This window comes from Pholcus phalangioides, unplaced genomic scaffold (genome assembly GCF_987345545.1).
Source record: "Pholcus phalangioides strain wild (caught in Gottingen) unplaced genomic scaffold, Ppha-v1.0 ptg000003l_1, whole genome shotgun sequence".
Lineage (NCBI taxonomy): Eukaryota > Metazoa > Arthropoda > Arachnida > Araneae > Pholcidae > Pholcus > Pholcus phalangioides.
Window position 1 is genome coordinate 29,379,606 of NW_028301596.1, and position 11,073 is coordinate 29,390,678.

The 11,073-nt window shown below is 33.9% G+C and overlaps 1 protein-coding gene across 1 annotated transcript; it reads right to left on the reverse strand.

Moving 5' to 3' along the window:
• Positions 1 to 2,946: 2,946 nt before the first annotated feature.
• Tom7 (Translocase of outer membrane 7) lies at positions 2,947 to 10,359 on the reverse strand. The gene is made up of 3 exons (XM_089247443.1): positions 10,171 to 10,359; positions 7,173 to 7,221; positions 2,947 to 3,039 (listed from the first exon to the last, which is right to left on the reverse strand). Exons 1-3 carry the CDS (start codon positions 10,262 to 10,264, stop codon positions 2,982 to 2,984), a joined length of 201 nt encoding a protein of 66 aa, XP_089103569.1. The 5' UTR covers positions 10,265 to 10,359; the 3' UTR covers positions 2,947 to 2,981.
• Positions 10,360 to 11,073: the final 714 nt, after the last annotated feature.

An 11,073-nucleotide genomic window follows, 5' to 3' on the forward strand; every position in this document is an offset into this window, starting at 1 on the left:
AAAACATGACAAGAGAAATAACAAACTCAATTTTAGAGGCAGTAAAATATGCTACAAAAGAAAAAATTACTTATCCAAACCCTATTGGACTTCTAATGTGGCTAAAAGAAAAAATTAGAGAAAAAAACAGACTACGTAAAATGTGGCAAAGGACATGGAACCTCAAATTTAAAAGGCAATACAACAGAAAAGCCAAGCAGGTCAAAAAAGATATAGATGAACACATAAATGAATGATTTGCACAATGGCTTGAAGAAGCTTCTCTGCAAGATGGGACATTATACCAGATATAACACAGAATGAAGAACAGAAAAGACAAACTGCGACCCATCAAAAACTCAGATGGCATTCTGGTATATAACAATGCTGAGAAAGCAAAAGAATTTGTCAAAATTTATGAAAAACAATTCTCCCCAAACAGAACTATAAATCAAAATATTAAGTCACAACTTCATGATTTTCTAGAAAATGATATTCCAGTAGATAATACAACTTTCAGACCAATCACAATAAATGAGATAGAAGAAAATATGGCCAGTATCAAACCAAGGAAAACACCTAGATATGATGGAATAACATCAAAAACCCATAAAATTACTCACTCCAAATGTCACTATGTGTCGATAGTAAACACTTTCAACCTTCTTTATGGGAATAGCTTACTTCCCAAATATGTGGAAAAAGGCAATAATTAAAGTAATTTTGAAAACAAACAAACCCAAAGAAGAAACAAGCTCTTACAGACCAATTGCTTTGTTACCACATCTTTCCAAGCTATTTGAAAAATCAATAACAGCAAGAATAGTGGAAACAACTAATAGACATAAGCTAGGGTGTATAGAACAATTTGGTTTTAAAACAATGCATGGTACATGTCACCAACTACTAAGGGTAATAGATCATGTGCAAAAGGCAAGAATCAAGAAAGAATATACCGTAGCAGTAGCACTTGACTATAGCAAGGCATTTGATTGTATATGGCAAGCTGGGTTACTACATAAAATGTTAACTAGACGATATCACCAGTTATTATCAAGTTCCTTCATTCATATTTTTCAAACAGAGTTTTTCAAATACAAATTGGTGAAGATAAATTGAGAGAGCGAAAAGTATCTGCAGGAATTAATCAAGGATCCAATTTGGGTCCCTACATTTATAACATATTCATGGATGATTTCCCAACTATAAATCAAGGGCTCCTTGGTATGTATGCAGATGACATAATTTTGATGGAATCTGATGACGACCCACAAAAAGAACTAAGAATGGTTCAAGATGAAATATATAAAATAGAACAGTGGAACTATTTCAACAAAGCAAAATTTAATCCGGAAAAATGTGAAATGGTATGTTCTCTACTAGAAAATTACCCACAAATCTTTTGCCATCATGGGACACACGATAAATCTATCAGATGGTATTAAATATCTAGGAGTGTTTATAGAGACGACAGACTAAATTTCAAAAGACATATTGCAAACAGAATTAAACATGCCACGATAAACAATACATTGATCAAATTCTGAGATTTTGCAATCCCAGAACAAGATTGAGTATCAAAAACAAAATATTGATGTATACCCAAGTAATTTGATCATCTCTACTATATGCAGCTCCATCCTGGACTTATGCTTCAAAAGGAAATATTTACACATTACAAGTCTTTCAAAATAAAATCCTGAGAAAATTCACTGAAGCACCAAGATATTTCAAGGTGACAGACCTCCATAAGAAATTGAAAGTGGAATCCATACACAAGTATGTGAAAAGAACATCTGAGAACTTTTACAATAGACTGGAGAATTCTAATGTTGATCATTTTCAAGAATTAGTTGCATAAAATCATGAAGAAAGATTGAGACATCTAAGACCAAAAATTTTTCTAATGATCCAGTATAGAGGAGAGTTAAAAAAAAAAAAAGAAGGGAGATAGGGGAACAGGGACTGAGTGAAACCATACAGGTAAGTGGAAAACAGGACTTTATAATTTTTATTTGGTATTTTTGGTAGCATTAATAGTGATTGCATTCTCATTTTTTAGAATAGGGAATTAAAATAATCGCTTTATCATTTTCGTTTGTAAATAATATGTCTTTCAAAGTAGAAAGATAAATTTGTAGTTTTACATAATCTAGTTTCAAGGTTTGAACTATCTTACTCATAAACATGGTAAGTGCATAAATTGCTGGAATTTTGTATTATACTATCGTATTTAACCACAGTCAGTTTGTATTAATTTTAGATTGCAATTTCCAAAAGTAAATTGGAAAGGTTATAATTATGTTACTACCAGATAACTTTATAATTTTCATGCAAAATGGCATGATAAATAAGTTTTTGAAACTAATAAAAGGACTATATTTTGTCTGATATTTCAATGATATATGGAGTGAAATACAGAGAAGAGATAGTCAAAAATCAATGATATTGGAAGGGAGATATGAAGGAGATATTTCAAAAATACGTATTGATAATTAGCAAGCATAAAAGCAAAAGATATGGCAAGCATTGCCTAACATGGACCCTATGTGCGATGACAGAGTGCGCAAGAATATAATCGTTTTTGCAAATTAACATGTATTTTTAAACTAAAACAAGCTTTTCCTGAGAAACTGCATTTTGCAATATTTATTCTGAAAATTTAGAGAAAAAAAAAATTTTTTTACCCCTAAGAATTCTAACTAACCACGCCAATAGTGGTCACCATGATGAAGGAGATGTAGACCATTTATTAAAAAATGGATCTGGGGCTCTATTTAACTGTTTCACAGTCACTGATGAAGACACAGAAGAATTTGAAAAGAAGAGTAATCAGTTTAATGTTGTCGACTTTGCTGTAGTGAAATTTATAACGAAGAGAAATTTTTGTTATTTTGTTGGGCAGGTTACATGTGAATTAGCAAATGATGAGTATATGAAATTACCTTCTTATTTTTTTTTTTTTTTCAGGATAAATAAAAGTAGACTCATCTGTCGTGTATTTAACAGATATGACTAAACTTCCATGTCCTATGTCTTCGGTTGCCATTGAAGGAGTATCTATGAAAGTGCAGTTTAATTTTGATTTTTCCCAATTTATAAGTTCAAACTAAGGTCGTTACATCTCATACATTTTAATGTATGTATAAACTGAATAAAATATATTTGACATAAATAAGAGGCAGGCCTATTTACTTGATTGCATGGACAATTTTTAATACAGTTACAATATCATAAATATACTCTAAATATTGCAGTAATAATGGTAGAATACGCGATCTTAAAATGATTTCAGTGTTCAATAATCATATATACACTAGAAATTTTATACTTAATGTTTACATAATTAATGAAAAATATTTACTATTTCTCATTTTAAATTGATAACTTATTGTCTTGACCCACTTGCCTATGTTTTACAAAATAATAAATTTAAAAAAGAAAAAATGCATTATTTACATCATCACAAACCAGGGTTGTTTGGTTTAAACCAAGTGGTTTTTTTAAACCACTTTGGTTTTTTTTTCAAAAAATCAAATAAAAGTTGCCTAAATATCATTTTTTTCCCTTGAAAAATATCATTTTTTTCCCTTGAAAAATATCATATTGGTTCATTATTAGCAAAAGGTTTCATTTTTACCACATTTTATATCCTTGGGGTACATTCTGATGGTATATCTTTAAATGACATAAGATTTTATAAGTGGTTTTTTTCAAAAAGTCTCATAAAAGTGGGCAGAATATATATATATATATTCAATAGTTTTTTTTCATACTTTCACACACACACTGTTAAGCCCAGTTAATCAAGGTTCCACTTTATAGTAATAACAGATTTATGAAAAATAATCAGCTATATACAAGGTGATTATGATTTAAGTTTTGATTCCAAAACTATACAATAAGTACTGATCAGAATGATTTGAAAATTTGCATGGATACACCTGAAGCAATGGAAGTTTCTTTCGCAAAAGAAGAAAGTGCAAAATGTGCAAGTAGATGATGCTGTACTTGGCCAGCAGTATAATCTATTTTGTGCAACCACATCATTTCAGCACTTCCACAGCATCAGTGTGTGGATAGAACTTCTATCAAGATGCACATTGCAATACCAGCAAAGCAGCTGCTGAAGAACCATTTTGACAGGATGCACCTTAACCCTTGCAACTTCTGGCTGTACCTCAAAATGTTATAAACAGTGGTCAGATTGCAAACTTTGGTGAATTGCAATCTCCAGCACATTCCCTATATGTTAGAAGTTCCTCAGGAATATTAACAGGATGAGGAAGGGCGCGCGTTTGGTTTAATAAAGCTAAATTGCAAGCACATTATGACCATGGCATACTCCGATTCTGTTGTCGAACAAGAATTTTTGTGCTTTCAACCTCATAGCATGAACACACGGTGGACAACATATTTAACATTTCTTAAGTAAGTTGTAGTTATTTGTTCAATTACTTCGTTTTTTGTGATGTTTCCATGAATTATGAAATCGTGAAATGCTATAATTAAGGTATCATTTTGCCATGACTGGCTATCGTTTCCATTCTGCGAGCAAATTTCCCACATGTTGTGTGATGTCATTAATTTTACATTTTCAAGTATTTTTTCCCCTTTATCAAATAAAATTGAATTTTTTCAGGAATATTCATGTCAATTTTCAAGTCATTCTGACAATCGTTCTTTTTTTACAGTGTTTTGAAATCAGAACCTTAGTTATAATCACCCTGTATATCGTAAATCATTGCTAATTAATCTGCATTATTTATGCTTCAGAATGCATAATTTATGCATTATTTATGCTTAAGACATTATATTCACCTAATTTTTATTACTTTTTGCAAAATAGCTTCCTAATTAAGCATACTGAAAGTAACTGGAGAAAAACCTTTATATATTATATGATTAATAATAACATTAAAAGAATTTTCAAACACACAGTAATCCATTGAGTTAAGCAAAAAATAATTAAATTGCAAAAGTTGGTTTTTGTTAAAATGTAATAAATATTTATTGATTAATTAGCATGGGAATAGTGTTAATTACATTAATAAACATTTTATTTTAGTTAATTATTGGAAGTGGGAATGATTTTTCAGAAATTTCATTGTTTTTAATGTTGATACTATTTAAAACAAAAAAACCGGTTTAAACCAAAAAACCTGGTTTAAACCAAAAAAACAGTTTTTTTGGTTTTCTACCAACCCTGTCATAAACATATCCTTGTTGCCAATAGAATTTTCTTCAATACGCATTATCATATGATTTTTTTATTTTCAAAATAAAATTTATAAAAATGTGTTACTGAAAACGTAGCCCAGGTTCCCTTACATATTAAAAGAGCCAATATACCCTTGTAAAGGGGTGAACAAAATATCGAAATTTAGGGGGTTAGAGAGCACACAAGATTTTCTTCCACAGAAATTTGGATTTAAGTTACTTATCTTCAGAAAGCATTTTAAATTGACGAGAATCAAAAAATATAGCAAGAAAAAAATTTTCACTAGATTTTCTTTTTACTAAAATATTTTCAATTTCGATTGTCTTTAGAGTGCTAACCCCTAACCCGTTTTAAAATGGGAAGAGTTAAATAGTAAATAGTTAAATGAAATTTACGTAAAGAATTTCTTTCTATGCAATATCGAAAGCCTCAAAAGGATTGAACACTACCAAAAAATGCACGTTAAATCACAATAAAAAATAAACATTGCTGCAAGTGCAAGATCATTGTTACCATTCCTCAAAAATCAGAAAAAGAAATTTATATTCTTAGTGGTGGTTTCATACTTTCAGCATAATATTGATTGGTTAGACATTGAGTTACTGTCGAAGAAAAATTTTTGCCCACTTTTCCTGTCAAGTGTTGGGAAAATTATCCGTGAGCGTGTCGGCTGAACCACTTTAGCTTAGGACAAGTGTTTAAGAAAGACAAGTAGATGGTCCTGTTCCTGAATTGCTGCAAACATGCCATAAACTCATTCATTCCTTTTCCCAACTATACTAATCAACATTTTATTATCTGCACAGGCTCAATAGATTACTGGGTATTTTTTAAGCTACGTTTTCCAAGGAGCTGGTTTTTTTGCACTACATACAGGAGTCGCCAGCACAACTTGCTGTCTGCTCACCAATAAGAAAATGCAGTACAGTCGAGTCCCATTTTAACGAATACCATTACAGCGAAAATTTCGTTTCAACGAACACTTTTCTAGTTCCCCAAATAAGTTTACATAGGAACAATGCTAGGTAACCTGGAATTCCTTTATAACAAAATTTTGTTTTAACGAAGTGATTCCTCCGGTCTCTTGGCGTTCGTTATAACGGGATTCAACTGTATTACTGTTTTCCTACAGTGTAAAACGCCTCACGGTCAGCGCTTTATGTTGGTAGTGATTGGCAGACTGGTCCTAAGTTAAAGGTGTCATATGCCACATGTCACTGTTCTTCTGTTTTTTTTTTCTTTTTGTGTTCTCACAGAAACCTTGAAGATATGCAGATGACGGAAGAGCCGATACGCCACGCTAAAAAACAATAAATGCATAGTGGGCCTATTCGATTCACAGGGTGCAAAAAAACTGCTCCTAGGAACCAATAATTTATTGTTATATCCGTATAGCTTTCGCAGATTACTGAGTATGCCTTATGAATCCTGTACGTTTTTGAATGTCAACCACTACAACAGTTAGATGTGTCAACCAATGCAAGTGACGGTGACGCATCTAACTCTGTATTGATGAAACATTTTTTTGGAGATACTTGATATTTAATTGAACTTAATTTTCAAGAACAAATGTACATGAGATTACGAGAAAAAGATGAGGCAGATGTATCTCGTGTGAGAGCTGGAGCTGATCTGGTGTTCTCACACACATGGCCCTTTGGACATTCTGAAGGGGACATGCGATTATGTGATCATCTCATGCCTCATTACAGAATGTACTGAGATTCTTTCATGCGGCTTGAACTTGCTTGGCAGGAGAGCCAATGTGCAAAATGTAATAATAATACTGAGAAATAAGAATGCAGAGGCTTTACAATGTTATAGGCCTACAATATGATAAATGCATGTACAGACAACATATCTACCTCCCCTTACAGTCTAATATATCACCTTATGTAATATTTCCAGGTATTTTTGTTTGTGTGTTTTCTTATACTGTGTGTTTTGAATTAATAACCATAAAAAGTTTTACCTGAGAGGCGTTATTTGTGGCATTCCTGGGTCTGCACCTTTCTTGAAACCTAGATAAGCAGAGAAAAAAAGTGTGTCACATAAAGACAATTAATAAATACAGTCAAATACCGTTATAGCAAAAATCTTGTTGTAGCACAAGATTTTTAAAATATTTAAATAAGTTTACATTGGGACAATGTGTTGCGAATTCTAATATCACGAAATGAAAAATCTGTTATAACGAACTGAAAACAAGTTTCTGAAAATCAACACAAGCGCACAGAATGTTCCAAAAATGATCCTTATCGAGATGTGGATGTAGCTATATTTACAGGACATTAGTTCAAGACACTTTCCAGAAACATACATGGTTTCAGAACATTCATTCCCAAAATTTGCCAGTTACCACCAGCGCTGTCTTAGTGCATCGGCCCACCCGGGCACCTCACAAAAATGGAATCCGGTTGAAATTTTTTAGAATTTATATCGCAGGGCCTCAGAAAAACCACTTGGCAAAGGGCCCATGGTGTTCTTAAGACAACCCTGGTTACCACCCTCCATGTATGGAAAGAGATTTTGGAATTTGCATGTGCTTTCGGATGCAAAATCTTTCAAGCATTGCACGCATGATTTTTGAGAGCATGTATAATTTAGAGGAATTTGTAGTTTCCTCTGCTTCCACAATACTTGTACAAAGAAAAATAAAAAATTACAGATTACTTGCCCGAAATACGCTAAGTAAAACTTATCCAAAAAAATTTAACGCTTAACTGATTTGAATTGCTTTGAAATATTGTTGAAAAATCTAACTTCATTATATAGAGCGTGATTTTTCTAAGAATCAAATTCCGCTGCAACGAAATTCTTTTAACAAATGTTCGAAAAAATTACAAAAGAATTTTTACAGAAGAAATTTGGAAATTCCTCACTTCATTCCCTTGGAGTTCGTTATATCGGGCAGGCCCGTCATTTAGGGGGGCAGGGGGTCGGTTCTTCCCCCGGCTTTTGAAAATAGACTAAAAATTGTATATACCGTATATACTCGTGTATAAGCCGACCCCCCCACTTCAGGACCACCAAAACCGCAATAAATTGAAAACCCGTGTATAAGCCGACCCCAAAAAAATCTGTGTATTTTAGGAAAAAAAATTCTTATATTTTTATGCAAAATGAATAGCTTCTGGAAATTTACAATAAAAAATGATTCAAACTTTTTAATCCATTTCTTCTGAGTCTCCAAGTTCATCGTAATCGATCATATCATCATAGGGGGTGCGGCATCTTCGTTTTTATCTTCATCTGGACTGGCATCGCCATTGTCACTTTCAGAGGATATCATCTTCAGTTCCGTCCATCGCATTGCTGATGCAACACTTTTTGAAGGATCGGATGATAATTTCAGTGGAAAAAGAATTCCACGCCCTTCTCGTGTACCCATTGGCACACTAGGCCAATGTCAGATTTCTTCCAGGCACCACCATTTTGTAGTTGCTTTATCATCGAGATTCATCCATTCGATCCAGAAATTTCTCAGTCTTTGAGAAGCTTGTTGATGCTCACATCTAAAGGCTTCACAATCGACATTAGCCCACCTGGTATAAAAGCCAATGATATTTTCGATTTCTTTGCCTCGGCTTTGACATTATCAGTTCTGTGGGGTTTGAACATATCCCATACCAATAATGCCGGTTTCTCGAACACTGCTCCTTTTGTTCCATATTTCCTGGATCCATTGTAGAATGCCCTTTTCATCCATCCAGCCCCTTTCCTGGGCTTTCACGATCTTTCTTGGTGGGAACTTCATGTTCGAAGGAATTTTCTTCCTTTTGAAAATCACAACTGGAGGCAATTTCTTTCCCTCGGCCATGCACGATAGCACGATCGTAAATCGTGTTTTTTCGTGCCCAGTTGTTCTAACAAAGATGGTTTTTTTACCCCGAGTTCATCAACAGTTCTATTGCTTGAAAAATCGAAAGTAACTGGAGTTTCGTCCATATTACCGATTTGTGACAGTTCAAATCAATGTCTTTTTCGTAGTTCAATTATGAACTTCTGGAAAGATTCAATTCTGCTTTCCAATTTTTCTGGGAGTTTTTGTGCGATCTTTGTTCGCTGGCGTAAGCACAGGTCGAAACGGTTCATGAAACGAATGCACCAACCTGGGGATGCATAGAAGTTTTCTGGATTTGTGTCTTTGAATTTAACACTCTCAGCTAGTTTCGATGCTTTCGGACGAATGGCTGTCCTTGCCACGATTGTACCTTTCAGTCTGAGGGGTGTAGCACCCATTCATTCAATTCCTTCTCAAGTTCAGGGAACACCGATACTTTTCCTCGAAGAGTCTTTTTTGTCTTTCGCATGGCTGAAACTTTCTCTTTCATTTTCCGCCATTCTCTCACTTGTTTCTCATTGACGTTATATGTCCGAGTTGCAGCACAGTTATTGTTTTCTTCCGCGAATTTGATATCTTTCAGTTTGAAAGACGCATCATACGGAAATATTTTTGCTTTTTCCATTTTTCTCCAGATGCTTACTGATACAACACTAGATCAACGATTTTTCTGTGGATGATCACGACTTGTACTGCCCGGGAAAAAAATTACCACGTGGATTTAACCTGGAAAGTACTAACACTACTAAAACAACCGCCATGTATAGCTACAAAAATCACTCTGATGATTTGTAACACCATCTATCGCTACTAATTATTAGCGCCATCTATAGTTACAAAAATGACTACTGATTGCCGGGATCAATATTTTCTCGTCAAAAACTGACCCGTGTATAAGCCGACCCCCCCCCCCCCACTTGAGGAACGAATTTTTCCACAAAAAAACTCGGCTTATACACGAGTATATACGGTATATCATTATACATACATTGAGTACATGTGCTTTATTCCCCCCGGATGATATCAGGATCCCACTGTATTTTAACACTTTCTGTGAACAGGATTAAAATTTTTTGTTTTCTTTATAACAGAGAAGTTATTTTTCCAAGCTTATAATAACGCTTACCCAAGTACACCACTAAAGGAACAAACCCATAATGGAAAGCTGTTTTGAAAACAGCAAGAACGTGAGATACTCTTCTCTTCGTTTCGGGATTCATTTTTCGGCGGATTTCCTCCTCGATTTCTATACCACCACGCTATATTTTCCTGACACACAAACTTTGATTTGAACGACCATAACACAGCTTCTTTTTAACACTGATAGCAAATGACCACACGTCCCGTTTTGATCGGAACAGTCCAGGCCATCTCTATTCTACCCACTGAGCTATAAGTAGGGTGACCATACGTCCCGTATTTCTCGAGACAGTTCCGGTATTTTCTGTTTTTATGGTTGTCTCGACTTTTTGACAAAAGTGTCCCGGTTTTTCCCGTAATTTACACGAACCCTACTTGAATTTTTATTCTTTATTGAAGTCAAAAATTGATATTATTTTTCAACTTATCAATTATATTATGATAATTACAACTATAAATGAGAATATTAATCTCCCACATTTGTCTTAGCGAACGTTTTTTTTCGTGGAATTCATTTTAATCCACTGCAATTAGCAGTAATGCTGCATTTCCCGCCATTGTGATTTTTCCGTTATTTCAACAATATTTGGCAATTTTGTTCGGTTTTGGTGTCATTTTTGGCGATAATTGGCGATGTCCCGTATTTTCCCGTATATTGAATCCTAATTTCCCGTATTTCTCTCGAGAAAATATGGTCATCCTAGCTATAAGTAAACTTACTTTACTTATAGCTCAGTGGCCATAAATAAAGCTCAGTTTACTTATAGCTCAGTGGCCATAAATAAAGCTCAGTTTACTTATAGCTCAGTGGCCATAAATAAAGCTCAGTTTACTTATAGCTCAGTGGCCATAAATAAAGCTCAGTTTACTTATAGCTCAGTGGCCATAA